The sequence below is a fragment of the Trichomycterus rosablanca genome, chromosome 8 (genome assembly GCF_030014385.1).
Source record: "Trichomycterus rosablanca isolate fTriRos1 chromosome 8, fTriRos1.hap1, whole genome shotgun sequence".
Classification (NCBI taxonomy): Eukaryota; Metazoa; Chordata; class Actinopteri; order Siluriformes; family Trichomycteridae; genus Trichomycterus; species Trichomycterus rosablanca.
In genome coordinates, this window is record NC_085995.1 from 359,520 (window position 1) to 379,519 (window position 20,000).

Genomic DNA, 20,000 nt, shown 5'->3' on the forward strand with positions numbered 1-20,000 from the left:
AGCCTTTAGCAAGTGAAGTTTAAGGGCCTTGCTCAGGGGCCCAACAGTGGCACATGGTACACCCTCCAGACCATGTTTATATATATATATACTGTGTGTGTGTATATTTATATGTACATATATATACTCAATCTGGTTCAGAGTCCAACTTCATTTCTTTAAAAAAAAACAAGGAAAAATAAAAAAGAAAAGAAAATAAATATAAAAAATAAAATACATTAAAATATAAAACAAAATAAATAATAAAGAAATAAAATAGATAAATAAGAAAAAATAAATAAATAAAAATAAATGAATAAAATAGATAAGTAAATAAATAATAAATACATATAAAAAATACAAATAAAATATATAAAAAATATAAAATAAAATAAATACAAATAAATGAATAAAATAGATATATAAAAAAATCAAATAAATAAAAAAATAGATAATCAAATAAATAATAAATAAATATAAAAATAAATAAAAAATAAAATACATTAAAAATATAAAATGAAATAAATAAAAATTAATGAATAAAATAGATAAATAAAAAATAAAAGAAAATAAAAAAATAAATAAAATAAATAATCAAATAAATAAAAAAATAAAATAAACAAACAAAAATTACATAAATAAATAACATATATAAATGAAGAAAAATAAAATGAATAAAAAGCTTATAAATATATATATATAGTGGTGGGCTTGAACTGGTAACCTTCTGAGTACTACTCCAGTACTTTAAACACTGAGCTACCACTGCCCCAGAGCATACAGCATAAGTACTGACTGAGCTTAGGGTCTGAGATGAGAATCTGTGACCCTTCTCGGCCGGTGTGGGTTGGTGCAAGCAGAACAAGAAATGTTAAAGAAAATGTCCAGATTGTGGGGAAATGGTGAGAAACAAAATAAACATGCAAAAAAAGAGAAGAAAATAAAGAAATGTTCGTGTTGGATTGAGATAAACGCTAGATGGCGCTGTCATGCTGTAACATCCAGGACATACATAGACCCTGACCAAGAGCTTCAGAAACAAACGGTATTAAAACAGAGTAAACCTCCGTGTGATCTATTCAGTTAGAACAACAGACACACAAGAGTTTGAAGTGTGTCTGTGTATGGGAATTTGTGCCTATTCAGTGCCTGTTGGTGTTTCGGGTAATCCTAGAGCTGGTGACAGGAGAGGACCTTCCCTAAACTGTTACTGCAAAGGTGGAAGCATGTCATTTCCTTTATATGAGTGATTTATTACACCTGTTAGTAACTGTTATGTCTGAATTCATTAGAAGTCATTAGAAGGGGCGTCCCAATACTTTTGGTCCTGAGCAACTGTAGGTGTGTTTGTGTGATCTGCAGATGAGAACGTGGATCTGAAACCGAACGGCAGCATCGTGATGGACGGAGATCAGACAGAGCGAGAGACGGAGGGCGTACGGAGGGAGGAGAACCAGGAGAACCAGGGGGAGGTTCAGACTGAGGAGCAGGAACTAGAGGAGCTCAGAGCTCAGATCCTGAACCTCCTGCTGGAGCTGGAGGAGGCACGGGATACGTCTCAGAAACACCAGGAGAACAGCGCGGAGCTGCAGGGTGAGGAGGAACCATCTCTATATCTGGGTTAACTGTAGCCTGTCTGTAACACCGTGTACTGGGCGCAGGGCTGGAACACCCTGAACAGGGCACCAGTCCATCACAGAATGTTGGCCGCCGTCCGTGCTCTTACAGAGCCAGTCATGTCTGTGCGTAGATGTCCAGCTGGTCAATAGCACCACTGAGATTCGAACCCAGACCCCAGTGGTGCTACACGACCTGAGGATAATTATTATTAACCGGTTACATGGAAGGTCGGAAGGTCTGGACTCCTTCGCGAGCTTCAGACCTGCAAATATTCAAACCTGAAGGTCTGAGAGCTCCAGAATTTTCTCTCCAGGTCCTCAGAAGATCCATGTGGGGGTCCGTACACCCTCCTGAGACCAGATCCTAAATCCTGGAACAGATTCACCATGTTTAGAAAAGTAAACATTTCACCAAATAAAACAGCTTGGTGGGTAGCACTGTCACCTCACAGCGAGAAGGTCCTGGGTTCGATTCCCAGGTGGAGCGGTTGGAGTCCTTTCTGTGTGGAGTTTGCATGTTCTCCTCGTGTCTGTGTGGGTTTCCTCCCACAGTACAAAGACGTGTGTGTCTGTGTGTCCTGTGATGGACTGGTGACCTGTCTGCGGTGTTTACTACCTTTCGCCCAGTGATTCGGACTCACTGTGACCCTGACCAGGATAAAACTGTGGTAAAACAGATGATGAATGAATGAATGAATGAATTTCACCAAATGAGGTGAAGATGTAATATTTATTTCTGCCAAAAGTATGTGGACACCAGACCGTCTCAACATATATAAGCACACCGGATATTCCTCAAACATTCATACTGGTATAGACTGGGCAGACTTATATAAATATATATCATTCATTTATTCATTCATAGTCTGTTTTACCACCGCTTTATCCTGGTCAGGGTTGCTGTGGGTACAATTAATTGGGCAAAAGGCAGGAAACACCCTGGACAGGTCACCAGTCCCTCACAGGGCACACATACACACACGGGGAAAACATGCAAAACTCCACACAGAAATGACCCAAACTGCTCCACCCGGGAATCAAACCCAGGACCTTCTTTTTTTTTTTTTCAAACTTTATTTATTGAATTTTTTGAATCAAAGACAACATACAAATGTCTTACAGGTATTCATAACAAATACTTAAGCAATAACATATTGAGCACTACACAAGACATTAAGGAAAATGTGTATACATACATACACATGATTAGAAAAATAAAATAATAAAAAAAGGGGGAAAAACAGATAAATAAATAAATAAATAAATAAATAAATAAATAAATAAATAGCAAGAAAAAAAATACAATTGATATTCTAAAAGAAAAGAAAGAAAACCCCTATTGGCCAGCCCACCACGCAAAACACATATACAAACATTAATACCTAGACAGAAACAGCAACATTCAGCGATAACCAGTAAACCAAGTGACCAACCAACAAGTAGGATTAGTCTGGAGTGAGTGGAAGATCTATCCCCCCCACAAACTGGAAAAATGGGGCCCATATCCTCTCAGATTTGTTTGAAAAGCCACTAAGCGTAAGTCTAATTTTCTCCAGTTTAAGAAAGAGAAAAACATCCCTGATCCAGTGAGTGTAGGAAGGAGAAGTTTTGGATTTCCAATGAATCACGATTAATCTCCTAGCTAATAGAGTGACAAATGCTATTACATTCTTTTTGGGTGTTGGTAGAGATTGTGACAGAGTAACTCCAAACAGCGCACACAAGGCATTCGGTTCGATCTCCTCTCCAGTTATCTTTGACAGGGTGCCAAAAATCTCCGTCCAGTAAGTAAAGAGGGAAGAACAAAGCCAGAACATATGTATAAGGTTCGCAGGAGCCTGTTGACACCTATCACATAATGGAGATACATTTTCATAGAATTTAGACAACCGGACTTTGGTATAGTATGTGCGATCAACCAGCTTAAATTGGATAAGTCCATGCCTTGCACAAATGGAAGACTTATGTATACGTTGTAAAATCTCCTCCCAAACTGGCTCCGTTATCACTATCCCCAGGTCCTCTTCCCAGAGGGATTTAATGGTATTTAACGACTCTGACCGTAAGGCATAGATTTGATTATAAATTTTGGAAATCAGACCCTTAAGAGTTGTACTTAGTGTGAGGAAACCATCTACTGTTGAGTCTCCAGGTGAGTTGGGGAATGTGGGGAACGTATTGTAAACAAAGCTGCGAAACCTGTAGATATCTGAAAAAGTGATGTCTGGGGATAGAAAATCTATCTGAAAGTTGCTGAAACGAAGCAAAGACATTATCAAAATACAAGTCTTTAAAGGAGTTTATACCAAGGTCGCCCATCTGGAAAAGGCACCATCTACCAGGGAGGGAGGAAAAAAGTGATTAGCAGCCAGAGGAGCATAAATTGAGAATGATTGCAAGCCAAAGTAACGTTTAACTTGGGTCCAAATCTTGAGAGAAGTTTTGACAATTAAATTTTTTGTATAAAGTGAAGTGGAAGAATGAATAGGAGAATAGACCAGTGCTTTCAAGGATACCGGTTTAACAGAGTTTGATTCTATAGCCAGCCAGGCAGGAGGGGGTAAAACCCAGGACCTTCTTGCTGTGAGGTGACAGTGCTACCCACCGAGCCACCGTGCCTTTAAATATACAGTGTATCACAAAAGTGAGTACACCCCTCACATTTCTGCAGATATTTAAGTATATCTTTTCACGGGACAACACTGACAAAATGACACTTTGACACAATGAAAAGTAGTCTGTGTGCAGCTTATATAACAGTGTAAATTTATTCTTCCCTCAAAATAACTCAATATACAGCCATTAATGTCTAAACCACCGGCAACAAAAGTGAGTACACCCCTTAGTGAAAGTTCCTGAAGTGTCAATATTTTGTGTGGCCACCATTATTTCCCAGAACTGCCTTAACTCTCCTGGGCATGGAGTTTACCAGAGCTTCACAGGTTGCCACTGGAATGCTTTTCCACTCCTCCATGACGACATCACGGAGCTGGTGGATATTCGAGACTTTGCGCTCCTCCACCTTCCGCTTGAGGATGCCCCAAAGATGTTCTATTGGGTTTAGGTCTGGAGACATGCTTGGCTAGTCCATCACCTTTACCCTCAGCCTCTTCAATAAAGCAGTGGTCGTCTTAGAGGTGTGTTTGGGGTCATTATCATGCTGGAACACTGCCCTGCGACCCAGTTTCCGGAAGGAGGGGATCATGCTCTGCTTCAGTATTTCACAGTACATATTGGAGTTCATGTGTCCCTCAATGAAATGTAACTCCCCAACACCTGCTGCACTCATGCAGCCCCAGACCATGGCATTCCCACCACCATGCTTGACTGTAGGCATGACACACTTATCTTTGTACTCCTCACCTGATTGCCGCCACACATGCTTGAGACCATCTGAACCAAACAAATTAATCTTGGTCTCATCAGACCATAGGACATGGTTCCAGTAATCCATGTCCTTTGTTGACATGTCTTCAGCAAACTGTTTGCGGGCTTTCTTGTGTAGAGACTTCAGAAGAGGCTTCCTTCTGGGGTGACAGCCATGCAGACCAATTTGATGTAGTGTGCGGCGTATGGTCTGAGCACTGACAGGCTGACCCCCCACCTTTTCAATCTCTGCAGCAATGCTGACAGCACTCCTGCGCCTATCTTTCAAAGACAGCAGTTGGATGTGACACTGAGCACGTGCACTCAGCTTCTTTGGACGACCAACGCGAGGTCTGTTCTGAGTGGACCCTGCTCTTTTAAAACGCTGGATGATCTTGGCCACTGTGCTGCAGCTCAGTTTCAGGGTGTTGGCAATCTTCTTGTAGCCTTGGCCATCTTCATGTAGCGCAACAATTCGTCTTTTAAGATCCTCAGAGAGTTCTTTGTCATGAGGTGCCATGTTGGAACTTTCAGTGACCAGTATGAGAGAGTGTGAGAGCTGTACTACTAAATTGAACACACCTGCTCCCTATGCACACCTGAGACCTAGTAACACTAACGAGTCACATGACATTTTGGAGGGAAAATGACAAGCAGTGCTCAATTTGGACATTTAGGGGTGTAGTCTCTTAGGGGTGTACTCACTTTTGTTGCCGGTGGTTTAGACATTAATGGCTGTATATTGAGTTATTTTGAGGGAAGAATAAATTTACACTGTTATATAAGCTGCACACAGACTACTTTTCATTGTGTCAAAGTGTCATTTTGTCAGTGTTGTCCCATGAAAAGATATACTTAAATATCTGCAGAAATGTGAGGGGTGTACTCACTTTTGTGATACACTGTATATTATATTTATTCATATGTATTTAGAAGTGTGTGTGTGTGTGTGTACACGTGTAGATATATTATGTATGCACATGCGTATGTATTAATACACACTTCTACTCTTCTAATATTTTCATTTAAATTACTTTAAAATTTTTCGACATTTTTTAAAATGATTTTTATTTGTGTTCGTTTCTTTCTTGTGAGTGAGCAGATATAAAATCATGTCAGTGCCGGATGCACCACGACTGACTGTGTACGTGTGAAATGAACTCTGCTTTGATTTTGATTTGATGAGGTCGGTGGATGTTCTGTTCCTAAACCATGAGAGCAGTGAGGTGGAGTTCCTCCTCTGATATGGAACACTAGTTCTTTACAAGCGTCTGTAACTTCAGACTCGACTGAACCGGTTCAGTTCTGAGTTCTGATGGAGATCTAACCGTCCGAGTTATTGAAACTATCAGACGTGAAGCTGCTGAGATCAGATCTGGTGTTTTGGACCGTAAGCTCTGACTCAGTAATGGGGACGGGGGGACGGGGGTAATGGGGTGGGTGCTGTTATTATTTCGGTGAGGAACAGCTGCAGGATCTCAGAAGCTTCCAGACCCGTCGTGCTAAATCCCACACGCTCGATGACATCACTGAGATTCCAGTGAGCGTGCTCAGCTGCTGCTGCTGCTGCTGTAAAAGCTCAGTGTCACGCCCAGCCGTCCCAGTTCAGCTACTGGTTTATTATACTGGAGTAATAAAAACCCCCAAACTACGACCTGGTACAGATCAAAGAGCATTCTCCCAAAAAACATCAGAGCACCTCTAATCTGAACCTAATCATTAAGCTTATCAATCATTTCTAACAGATCTACAAGCTGAATCATATCAAACAAACTACAGGAGTCCAACCATGTCAGCAACAGTTCCTACACAGAGCTCTGACCTGATTCACCAGCATCTTTGGGATGAATTGGAATGTCGACTGTGAGCCAGACATTCTTGTTCTCTAGGCACTCCTAGAGACTCCAGGTCAAAAACATGCAGAGGGTGGATTTGCTGCCCTTTGTTACCCTTAGATTGATGTGAATGAATAAATAGGTGTGTGTGGGTCCTGGAGACCTGGCTGACATGTGCTGAGCTCTTGGTGGTTTCCTTCAGGTCCTCTAAAGTCGTTCACTTGGCTGAGAAGTACGTAGACACCTGACCACAAGCTTGTAGGACGATCTATACCAAAACCATGGATGTTAATATGGAGTTGGCACTTTGTTTGCATCTTTAACAGCCTCCACTCTTCTGGGAAGGCTTTCCACAGGACTCTGGAGTGTGACTGTGAGATTTTGTGCCCCTTCAGTCACTGTCTGCATTATGTAGACCTGGCTCTCAGTAAGCATGGGATTGAGGTCAGAGCTCCACACCAAATCCATCAAACCATCAGAGGCACAATCATCCCGAACCAGGAAGGCCTTCCCTAAACTGTTGCTTAGAAGCATCTAATGAATTCCTCTGTCCACTCTCCATGTTGGTGAGAAAGAAGCACTAATAGTTCACCACCAGCACCTCCTCCTGGGGTTCTCCAGCCACTCCCAGTCCATACTGGAGATGTAATCCCTCCAGGGAATCCTGACCCACGGTCATGTCCGGTATGTTCAGGAGGGGCTCCCTCGCGCCCCTGTGCCCCCCGTGCCCTCCTGAAGCTGGATTCTCCAGTAACGTTCACAGTTCAGGTCAGAAGTTCACATGCAGTGGTGATGAGCGTTTGTTTCCTGGCAGTTTTGATGTCGTTTCTGCAACAGTTTCTGTATTTTCTGACTTCTGATTGGTCAGAACTGAACGAACAGCTCATCAGATGTGACCCTCAAACTTCTCTGGTTGGATCTTCAAAAACTCTTTGACTCTTCTGAGCTAAGCTTCTCACTAAACTTAGAGTTCAAGTGTGTCTGTGTGTGGGAATTTGTGCCCGTTCAGTAATACAAAAGATGTGAGCATTTATTGGGCTGGCCGCTGATCGATTAGTGGGTGTTCCGGTCCATCCCAGAGCTGGTGAGTGGAGCTGAGCTCAGGGTTCTGTGCAGGAAGCTTTTCTTCATGTCTTTATAGAGCTCACTCATGCTGGAACAGGAAAGGGCCTTCCCTAAACGTTTGCTGCAAAGTCTAAGGCAAATCATTTCCTTTATATGATTGTTGTGGCCGAAACACATAAATTCAGTCATTCTGATGGGTGTCCACATACTTTTTGGCCATATGGTGTAACAGTCACATTCAAGCCTCTGTGTGTGTGTGTGTGTGTGTGTAATGAGTGTGTGTGTGTGTGTGTGTGTAATGAGCGAGTGTGTATGTGTGTGTGTAATGTGTGTGTGTAGGTGTGTGTGTGTGTATGTGTGTGTGTGTGTATATGTGTGTGTGTGTGTGTGTGTGTAATGAGCGAGTGTGTATGTGTGTGTGTAATGTGTGTGTGTAGGTGTGTGTGTGTGTATGTGTGTGTGTGTGTGTGTATATGTGTGTGTGTGTGCGTGTGTTTTTGTGAAAAGTCAGGACTTGAATCAGAAAACACACCCACACTATCAGGACCTCGGCGCATGTTAGGACCTAAAATGAGGTCCTGATTTTTCTGACCACGCTATCGTGTTCAGCATGCTCTAAAACGTATCTGCTCTGAGTTTTTTTGATGTCCTAAAATTTCTCTCAGGCCTGAAACAGACTGGGGTGTGGGTGTAGCACTTTTGGCTCACGAGTGTGCACGCCAACTAGTGGACGCTCGAAGAAGTTTTACCCCACTTCAAGATGGCGGCTCTTCCTGACGTCACGAAATAACGCTTGCAATACACAGTGTTAGCAGGCTACCCTGCATTAGCATATCAGGCTATGCTTTAGCGCGAATTAAGGAAAATATAAACATAGCACAGACATATTCTTGTCTTTAAATGTGAACCAATAGACTATTAATCTAAGCAAATAAGCGACACTAACACCAGCACTTTACTTTTATGAAAACATCAAATAAATTCATACATTAAAACACATGTACAGTATATCACTTGTGTATATCATTTTGTGTAGCCAACACACTGACATTTTGCACACACACACACGCGCGCACATATGGATATAGATCGCTCTTTATCTTTTACCTTAGTGCGGTGTGGTTTAAAATTAATTTAGGTTGAGGAGTCAACTTTAGTGATTCCAAAGGCAGGAGTCGGAATCGACTCCTACAAACTGATACATACTGTGAATGGAAGTCACTGGAAGAGTCAACTCGATTGATTCAAGCGGCAGAGTCGAGAGTTGGAGTCGAATCCTAAAAACTGAATCGTTTTGGATGAAGGTGAATTTTCCCGGGAAAATGACGTCATCGTTTGTGATTTTGGGACAGTGTACTGTGTTCTCTGGTGAGTACAAACGAGTTTGTGTTTTAAATGTTTTAAAACGGCATAATTTACATTAGTGTTTCGTTTTGTTTTATTAATTACAAAGAAATATAAGGTGTTAGGACTGTTTAAAAGAGTGGAAACAGCATACTGTGTGCTCACTTAGCGTTATAGAAAGAAAGGAGAGAAAACGCTCAATGTAAAATAAAGTTATACAAACTGTGTTAAAAATGGAGGAGACAAAAATGTTGTAAAGGAATGAAGACAAAATGGTATATAGAAAGTGAGAAGGAGAATATCAGTCAGTGATGTAGGAGAGGAACATGTGGATTAAAAGGCCTGAGTAAAGCACACAGTAAGAGAAGGGACTTTAAACATGTATTTAAACTTGAAACATGTAAGTGGAACATGTACAGAGAGGGTAGTGGATTAAAGGCCTAAATAAAGCACACAGTAAAAGTTTTTTAATTTAAGGATATCTATTTTTATTTCAAATTGAAACACTATTTGAGGGTAATAGGAAATAAGGCAGGTTATAATAAATATTATAAGCATGTGCAAGAACAGGGCCTAAACCTTGCAAATTTGATGCTTAATCTTTATGCCCTGTCAGGTCTGTAATACAGTAATTTGTGTTCACTGTTTGTTCAGTAAATGTAATGCATGTTTACTGGGGTTCAGAGTGTACTTCTGTACTCACATCATCAATAAGGATAAAGGGAGGCATATTCATTTCATAATGTTACAGTACACTAAGTGGTTAGATTTATTTGGTCATGAATGAGTATGTTATAAATTATATTTTTAATGCATTTCTTTTAATTCATAGCTTCAAGTTGGATTCTGTATGGATGTACGATGTCAAGAAAAACTAGGCGAAGCCCCACAAAAGATGCTGTTGAACACATTCTTTCAGGCACAGATAAACCATGGTTTGAAGAGAGATTTATTAACGAGTATAAAGGTAGGTCTAATTTTTCTACAGTAGTTTTGCAGTATTATTTTAGTCTCTTTCTTTTAAGTAGTGTTTAATCAACTAAATGATAGTTAAACTGTTTTTTTCTTAGAGTAAATAATGTTTGTTTTTTATGCTAGGCAGGGGAGTATTTGCCCTTGTGCTTATTGAAAAAGGAAGCTTTGTCCTCGAATATCGGGGGGGACCTTATTTCGCAACAGGAGTCCTTTGAAAGACAAAGAAGATACTCAGAAAAACAAAATAGTCTTTTTTAAACAGTCAGTAAACGGAGGTCCTGAAAATGACTTTCTTAGACACTTTTTGGGGTGAAGGCTGATTTTCTACTTCAAGTCTACAAGGTCCTGATAATGTCATTACCAGAAAGTGTGTGTGTGTCGAGTCCTGATATTGTAGCTTAGCGTATATGAAATAGAACGCATTAAAATTAAACCATATTTTGGTTATAAATTGTGTATTGTGACAATAGATTGGTGTTATTAATGCTACTGTAATGTATTCATGTCTTATTTCATTCTAACTTTATAGGAAAAGACAAAAACCAGCAAGTCACCTGCTGAACCTGACTGTTCTGATGGGCAGAGAGGAGAAATCAGAGCAGTGAAGGTAAACATGCATTATTTAAACACAGTGTAAACACACAAAATGTAAATAATTTTACCTTAATAAACACTTTAAACCAGTTAAACAGTCAGTAAACGGAGGTCCTGAAAATGACTTTCTTAGACACTTTTTGGGGTGAAGGCTGATTTTCTACTTCAAGTGTACAAGGTCCTGATAATGTCATTACCAGAAAGTGTGTGTGTGTCGAGTCCTGATATTGTAGCTTAGCATAATTAAAATCCAATTTAAAAAATCAATCTTCTATTTTGTTCATAATAAGTTTTATATTTTGTAATTTGATGTTCAGTTTAAATATCTTTCTTCTATTAGAATGTAAATGCTGATCTTCAGACCGTAAAGAGCAGTGACATATTTGATCACGATTCTTTTTTGGATACTGATGAGAGGGAAGACCTGACTAAAGCAGAGGTAAAATTGTTGTTTCTACCTAGTGGTAATACCAGACATCCCAAGTTGCAAAAACTCATTTCCAGGAGGTACCCCCGGACCACGCCCCCTTGGACCCCTTACAGTACTGTAACAGTATACAGTCTAAGCAATTGAGGGTTAAGGGCCTTGCTCAAGGGCCCAACAGTGCCAACCTGGCAGTGGTGGGGCTTGAACCGGCAACCTTCTGGTTACTAGTCCAGTACCTTAACCACTAGGCTACAATATATACATAAATAAAAAAAAATTAAAAAAGGTAAAAAAAAAAACCTCGCACACATCAAAGGACATGGGTGATAACAGAACTTTTAGAAGCTGCTTACAGAGCTACTTAGCTACAGTGGGGCCAAAAAGTATTTAGTCAGCCACTGATTGTGCAGGTTCTCCTACTTAGAAAGATGAGAGAGGTCTGTAATTTTCATCATAGCTACACTTCAACTATGAGAGACTAAATGAGAAAAAAATCCAGGAAATCACATTGTAGGATTTTTAAAGAATGTATTTGTAAATTATGGTGGAAAATAAGTATTTGGTCAATAACAAACAAGCAAGATTTCTGGCTCTCACAGACCTGTAACTTCTTCTTTAAGAAGCTCTTCTGTCCTCCACTCGTTACCTGTATTAATGGCACCTGTTTGACCTCGTTATCTGTATAAAAGACACCTGTCCACAGCCTCAAACAGTCAGACTCAAAACTCAACCATGGCCAAGACCAAAGAGCTGTCGAAGGACACCAGGAAGAAAATTGTAGACCTGCACCAGGCTGGGAAGAGTGAATCTACAATAGGCAAGCAGGTTGGTGTGAATAAATCAACTGTGGGAACAATTGTAAGAAAATGGAAGACGTACAAGACCATTGATAATCTCCTTCGATCTGGGGCACCACGCAAGATCTCATCCCGTGGGGTCAAAATGATTATGAGAACGGTGAGCAAAAATCCCAGAACTACACGGAGGGACCTGATGAATGACCTGCAGAGAGCTGGGACCAAAGTAACAAAGGGACCATCAGTAACACACTACGCCGAGAGGGACTCAAATCCTGCAGTGCCAGGCGTGTCCCCCTGCTTAAGCCAGTACATGTCCAGGCCCGTCTGAAGTTTGCCAGAGAGCATATGGATGATCCAGAAGAGGATTGGGAGAATATCATGTGGTCAGATGAAACCAAAATGGAACTTTCTGGTAAAAACTCAACTCGTCGTGTTTGGAGGAAGAAGAAGAACCCAAGAACACCATACCTACTGTGAAGCATGGGGGTGGAAACATCATGCTTTGGGGCTGTTTTTCTGCAAAGGGGACAGGACGACTGATCCGTGTTAAGGGAAGAATGAACGGGGCCATGTATCGTGAGATTTTAAGCCAAAACCTCCTTCCATCAGTGAGAGCATTGAAGATGGAACGTGGCTGGGTCTTCCAGCATGACGATGATCCCAAACACACCGCTCGGGCCACGAAGGAGTGGCTCCGTAAAAAGCACTTCAAGGTCCTGGAGTGGCCTAGCCAGTCTCCAGACCTCAACCCCATAGAAAATTTGTGGAGTCCGTGTTGGCCAGCGACAGCCCCAAAACATCACTGCTCTAGAGGAGATCTGCATGGAGGAATGGGCCAAAATAGCAGCTACAGTGTGTGCAAACCTGGTGAAGACTTACAGGAAACGTTTCACCTCTGTCATTGCCAACAAAGGTTATGTTACAAGTATTGAGTTGAACTTTTGTTATTGACCAAATACTTATTTTCCACCATAATTTACAAATAAATTCTTTAAAAATCCTACAATGTGATTTCCTGGATTATTTTTTCTCATTTTGTCTCTCATAGTTGAAGTGTAGCTATGATGAAAATTACAGACCTCTCTCATCTTTCTAAGTAGGAGAACCTGCGCAATCAGTGGCTGACTAAATACTTTTTGGCCCCACTGTACATCTTTAGTGCCATGTCCAAACTTAACCAGCTGTCGCATGGAACCTAACACTGACATTCCTGCTGGAATGTTATGATCTATAGTGTCCAATGCTGCACCTAAATTTAACAGAACAAGAAAGAATTTATTTCTTCCCTAAAAGTTGTTACTTTGGAGGTAGGGCGGCATGGTGGCTAAGTGGGTGGCACTGTCGCCTCACAGCAAGAAGGTCCTGGGTTTGAACCCCAGGTGGGGCGGTCCGGGTCCCTTCTGTGTGGAGTTTTCATGTTCTCTCCGTGTCTGCGTGGGTTTCCTCCAGGTGCTCCGGGTTTCCTCCCACAGTCCAAAGACGTGCATGTGAGGTGAATTGGAGACACTAAATTGTCCATGAGTGTGTGTAATATAACCTTGTGAACTGATGAACCTTGTGTACTGAGTAACTACCGTTTTTGTCATGAATGTAACCAAAGTATAAAACATGACATTTACATTTTAGGCATTTAGCAGACGCTGATAGATAGATAGATAGATAGATAGATAGAGAGATAGATAGACAGAGAGACAGAGAGACAGAGAGAGAGAGAGAGAGAGAGTCTGTATTGATCCTTTGCAGGAAATTTCTTTGTTATAGCAGCTCAGACAACAACAACCTCTTGTATACATACAACATTAACTTACAGTGTAAAACAAGCAATAAGATAAAAATGTACAGTATGGTACTATATACAGTGTATCACAAAAGTGAGTACACCCCTCACATTTCTGCAGATATTTAAGTATATCTTTTCATGGGACAACACTGACAAAATGACACTTTGACACAATGAAAAGTAGTCTGTGTGCAGCTTATATAACAGTGTAAATTTATTCTTCCCTCAAAATAACTCAATATACAGCCATTAATGTCTAAACCACCGGCAACAAAAGTGAGTACACCCCTTAGTGAAAGTTCCTGAAGTGTCAATATTTTGTGTGGCCACCATTATTTCCCAGAACTGCCTTAACTCTCCTGGGCATGGAGTTTACCAGAGCTTCACAGGTTGCCACTGGAATGCTTTTCCACTCCTCCATGACGACATCACGGAGCTGGCGGATATTCGAGACTTTGCGCTCCTCCACCTTCCGCTTGAGGATGCCCCAAAGATGTTCTATTGGGTTTAGGTCTGGAGACATGCTTGGCCAGTCCATCACCTTTACCCTCAGCCTCTTCAATAAAGCAGTGGTCGTCTTAGAGGTGTGTTTGGGGTCATTATCATGCTGGAACACTGCCCTGCGACCCAGTTTCCGGAGGGAGGGGATCATGCTCTGCTTCAGTATTTCACAGTACATATTGGAGTTCATGTGTCCCTCAATGAAATGTAACTCCCCAACACCTGCTGCACTCATGCAGCCCCAGACCATGGCATTCCCACCACCATGCTTGACTGTAGGCATGACACACTTATCTTTGTACTCCTCACCTGATTGCCGCCACACATGCTTGAGACCATCTGAACCAAACAAATTAATCTTGGTCTCATCAGACCATAGGACATGGTTCCAGTAATCCATGTCCTTTGTTGACATGTCTTCAGCAAACTGTTTGCGGGCTTTCTTGTGTAGAGACTTCAGAAGAGGCTTCCTTCTGGGGTGACAGCCATGCAGACCAATTTGATGTAGTGTGCGGCGTATGGTCTGAGCACTGACAGGCTGACCCCCCACCTTTTCAATCTCTGCAGCAATGCTGACAGCACTCCTGCGCCTATCTTTCAAAGACAGCAGTTGGATGTGACGCTGAGCACGTGCACTCAGCTTCTTTGGACGACCAACGCGAGGTCTGTTCTGAGTGGACCCTGCTCTTTTAAAACGCTGGATGATCTTGGCCACTGTGCTGCAGCTCAGTTTCAGGGTGTTGGCAATCTTCTTGTAGCCTTGGCCATCTTCATGTAGCGCAACAATTCGTCTTTTAAGATCCTCAGAGAGTTCTTTGCCATGAGGTGCCATGTTGGAACTTTCAGTGACCAGTATGAGAGAGTGTGAGAGCTGTACTACTAAATTGAACACACCTGCTCCCTATGCACACCTGAGACCTAGTAACACTAACGAGTCACATGACATTTTGGAGGGAAAATGACAAGCAGTGCTCAATTTGGACATTTAGGGGTGTAGTCTCTTAGGGGTGTACTCACTTTTGTTGCCGGTGGTTTAGACATTAATGGCTGTATATTGAGTTATTTTGAGGGAAGAATAAATGTACACTGTTATATAAGCTGCACACAGACTACTTTTCATTGTGTCAAAGTGTCATTTTGTCAGTGTTGTCCCATGAAAAGATATACTTAAATATCTGCAGAAATGTGAGGGGTGTACTCACTTTTGTGATACACTGTACATGTAAACTTTTTTATGGTGTATGCATAGCATACAAAATTAGTATTTATTGAGGTATGTAACCATTGGTTTAATGGTGCATGCATAGCATACAGAAGTAGGTATTTCTTATAAATGGTTTATTTGGCTTATTGTGAATTGTTAAACAGTCTGATAGCAGTTATAAGAGGATTTTCTGTAGCGTTCAGTCCTGCATTTAGTCAAGTCAGTCAAGTTAAGTCAACTTTATTTATATAGCGCTTTTTACAATAGACATTGTCTCAAAGCAACTTTACAAAATCCATGACCAACAGATACAAAAACCCCTGTTGAGCGAGCCGAGGGCGACTGTGGCAAGGAAAAACTTCCTGAAAATTACAGGAAGAAACCTTGAGAGGAACCAGACTCAGCAGGGCCCGTCCTTCTTGGGCATTTAGGAGGAATCAGTCTGTGACTGAAGGTGCTCTGTCGAAACACCTCCAGGGAGTGAAGTGGGTGTGAATTGTTTTTGATAATTGAGTTAAGCTTTGTGAGCATTCTTAACTCTGCTACCTGCTGAACTGAGTCCTGTTCAGACCCCACTATGGAGCTGGCCTTTTTGATCTGGTTGTTTATTCGGTTTGTGTCCATTGTTCTAGCACTCTCACCCCAGCAAACCACTCCAAAGAAAAGAGCACTGGCCACCACAGACTGATAAAAGGTGCACAAAGGGGGCCTACTGATGTTAAAAGATTTCAGCCTTCTTAAGAAGTACAGTCTGCTCTGCCCCTTTTTGTACACCATCTCCATGTGTGTAGACCAGTCCAGCTTGTTGTCCAGCTGAACTCCAAGGTACCTGTAGCTGGGTACAAGTTCCACCTCAGTTCCTAGGATAGTAACTGGCTCAGGATCCCTCCTCCTCCTTCTAAAGTCCACCACCATCTCTTTGGTTTTTGTGATGTTTAGTTGTAGGTGGTTGTTGCTACACCAGTCCACAAAGTCCTTAACCGTGCCCCTGTATTCCTGCTCACATCCTGCTCTAATACAACCCACGACTGCTGAATCATCTGAAAACTTCTGAAGAAAACAGTTGTCGGAGTTATATTGAAAGTCCGATGTATACAGCATAAACAGGAAAGGCGACAGGACTGTTCCTTGTGGGGCCCCCATACTGCTTAAGGTTTTTACAGAGACACAGTTTTTAAGTCGCACAAACTGTGGTCTAGAAGATAGATAGTCCAAAACCCAGGAGACTAGAGCTGGTTCCACATTCATCTTCAGCATCTTTTCACCTAGCCGTGCAGGTTGTACGTATAGTATTGAAGGCACATGAAAAATCGAAAAACATAATCCTCACAGTAGTGTCCACACTGTCCAGATGAGCATGAGCCCTCTGTAACGTATAGATGAGAGCATCATCCACGCCGATGTTTTGTTGGTAGGCGAACTGTAGAGGATCCATGTGTTCCTTCACTCTGGGTCTGATGTGAGCAAGGACTAGTCTCTCTAGCGACTTCATAACATGTGAAGTAAGGGCGACAGGCCTGTAGTCGTTGGGATTTGTTGGGTGTCTCTTTTTGGGAACGGGAACCAAGCAGGAAGTTTTCCACAGAGTGGGGATCCTCTGTAGATGCAAGCTCAGGTTGAAAAGGTGTGTGAAAATGCCACAAAGCTGACTGGAACAAATCCTCAACAGCCTGGGGCAGATTCCGTCAGGTCCAGCTGCTTTTCCCTGCTTAAGTCGATCCAGTTCCCTTTTCACTTGATATGGTTTAAGTGTTAATGATGGTTACTGATGACAAGGTGGCATTGTGTGCAACAGGTAGAAGGCATTGTGAGGTAGATTGTTCAAATCTGTTGAAGAACAAATTCAGGTCCTCAGCTGTGCCCTGGTCACCATCAAGCAGCCCTCCTTCCTTCTGTTTCAAACCAGTGATCTTTCTCATGCCATTCCAGACCTGACGCACTCCTTCCTGTTGTAACTGTTGTTCTACTCTCTGTTTCCCCTCCTTAATCTCCAACTTCAGTTGTTTTTGAAGTATCTTTGCCTTTTCATGGTCGCAAAAAATTTTTTTATAATTTTATCCAAAGCGACTTACACAATGAGCTGAACACGATGAGCAATTGAGGGTTAAGGGCCTTGCTCAGGGACCCAACAGTGGCAACTTGGTGGTGGTGGGGCTTGAACCGGCAACCTTCTGTTTACTAGTCCAGTACCTTAACCACTGAGCTATCACTGACATTTAAATCATAATAAACAAACAAACTTTGCAAAATTGTTAGTTAGTCAAATTTTGTGGGGACCTACAATAAACTGCTCTCTTCAAATCCATCAACCGATTTTTTTATTCCTCATTAGATTTAGGTCAGGACCAGGTCAGTGAAGGATAAGATCTGAAAGGTGATTGGTTGTACCTGAGCAACTTAAAAATGGTTACTCTAATGGACTGATTACTTATTCATGCAAGGTTAATAGTTTGTGTTATAATGTGTAAATACAGTTAAAAAAGTAAGACATTTTTATTGTCATGGTATGATGTGAGAAAAGAAAATAATTTGAATAGGGTATAATGTTTTTTATAGGCACTGCAAATGAAGTCCATATTAATATGATATTAACAAAGCACACATTTACTTTATCAGGTATCCTGAAGGACAGGAAAAAGTGGAGCAATGAAGAAGTAAATGCTGTTGAGAAACATCTTCTGACATTTATTCCAAGTTGTCGGGTCCCTATAAAGAGAGACTGTGTCTCATGCATCATTGCTGAACCACATGCACTCAGAAATCGAGACTGGACAGCTGTTAAATACTATGTCAAAAACAGAATTACCACTCTTAAAAGAAAGCACTGTTTCTAAAGTACTGTGTAAAATACTTTAATTACATTTTAGTGGTCACTGCAGTAATTGTAGTACCACAATTACAGGCTGTAGTCCATCTGTTTCCATGTTAGTCCCTTTTACTCTGTTTTCTAATGGTCAGGACCACCACAAGACCAAAGTAAAATTTATTTACAATGAAGCATTGTCTCAAAGCAGCTTTACAATTTCCTATTACAATTACGAGGACAGAGCAGGTATTATTTAGGTGGTGGATCATTTTTAGCACTGCAGTGTCACTGACATGGTGGTGGTGTGTTAGTGTGTGTAGTGTTGCTACGAGTGGATCAGACACAGCAGAGCTGCTGGAGTTTTTTTACGCGGCCTACAGCATTTTAGTTGGTGAACTATTTTCAGTCCAGCAGTGACACTGAGGTGTTTAAAAACTCCAGCAGCGCTTCTGTGTCTGATCCCATCATACCAGCACTACACACACTAACACACCACCACCATGTTCAGTGTCACTGCAGTGCTGAGAATCATCCACCACCTAAATAACACCTGCTCTGTGGTGGTACTGAAAGTTACAGTCTGTAATAGTGGAACTACAAAGGGCAGTGACCAATAAAACAAATAAAAAAACAGAATATTAAATGAAAAACATAAAATGCCCATGACTTTGGCACAGTACAGCACATCTGTTGATGTTTTATTTGCACTTTTATGTCGTGTTCAGATATGTTTCTGTTTTATACAGTGAGGAAAATAAGTATTTGAATTTTGCAACTTTTCCCACCTACAAAGAATGGAGAGGCCTGTAATTTTTATCGTAGAGATACTTCAACTGTAAGAGACAGAATCTAAAAAAAAAAAATCCAGAAAATCACATTGTATGATTTTTAAATAATTAATTTTCATTTTATTGCATGAAATAAGTATTTGATACAATGGAAAAACAGAACTTAATATTTGGTACAGAAACCTTTACAGAGGTCAGACATTTCCTGTAGTTCTTGACCAAGTTTGCACACACTGCAGCAGGGATTTTGGCCCACTCCTCCATACAGATCTTCTCCAGATCTTTCAGGTTTCGGGGCTGTCACTGGGCAACATTAAGTTTAAGCTGCCTCCAAAGATTTTCTATTGGGTTCAGGTCTGGAGACTGGCTAGGCCACTCAAGGACCTTGAAATGCTTCTAACGGTGCCACTCCTTAGTTGCGGGTCATTGTCATGCTGGAAGACCCAGCCACGACCCATCTTCAATGCTCTTACTGAAGGAAGGAGGTTGTTGGCCAAAATCTCGCTATACATGACCCCATCCATCATCCCTTCAATACGGTGCAGTTGTTGTGTCCCCTTTGCAGAAAAGTACCCCCAAATTATGATGTTTCCACCCCCATGCTTCACGGTTGGGACGGGTTGTACTCATCCTCCTTCTTCCTCCAAACACAGAGAGTGGAGTTGATACCAAAAAGCTCTATTTTTGGTCTCATCTGACCACATGACCTTCTCCCATGCCTCCTCTGGATCATCCAGATGGTCATTGGCGAACTTTAAACGGGCCTGGACATGTGCTGGCGTGAGCAGGGGGACCTTGCGTGCCCTGCAGGATTTTAATCCATGGTGGCGTAGTGTGTTACTAACGGTAATCTTTGAGACTGTGGTCCCAGCTCTCTCCAGGTCATTGACCAGGTCCTCCTGTGTGGTTCTGGGCTG

General features: G+C 41.5%; 1 protein-coding gene across 5 annotated transcripts in view; it reads left to right on the top strand.

Moving 5' to 3' along the window:
• ccdc136a (coiled-coil domain containing 136a) overlaps positions 1-20,000 on the top strand; it is a 33,307-nt gene that overhangs the window by 4,065 nt on the left and 9,242 nt on the right. For 3 of the 5 annotated variants that reach the window (XM_063000280.1, XM_063000284.1, XM_063000283.1), the window contains exon 2: positions 1,342-1,572. In XM_063000280.1, the coding sequence (XP_062856350.1) occupies positions 1,342-1,572 (231 nt within the window). Of the gene's footprint in view, positions 1-1,320; positions 1,573-20,000 lie in introns of all 5 variants that reach the window. The other 2 variants (XM_063000281.1, XM_063000282.1) reach the window with 1 other exon arrangement.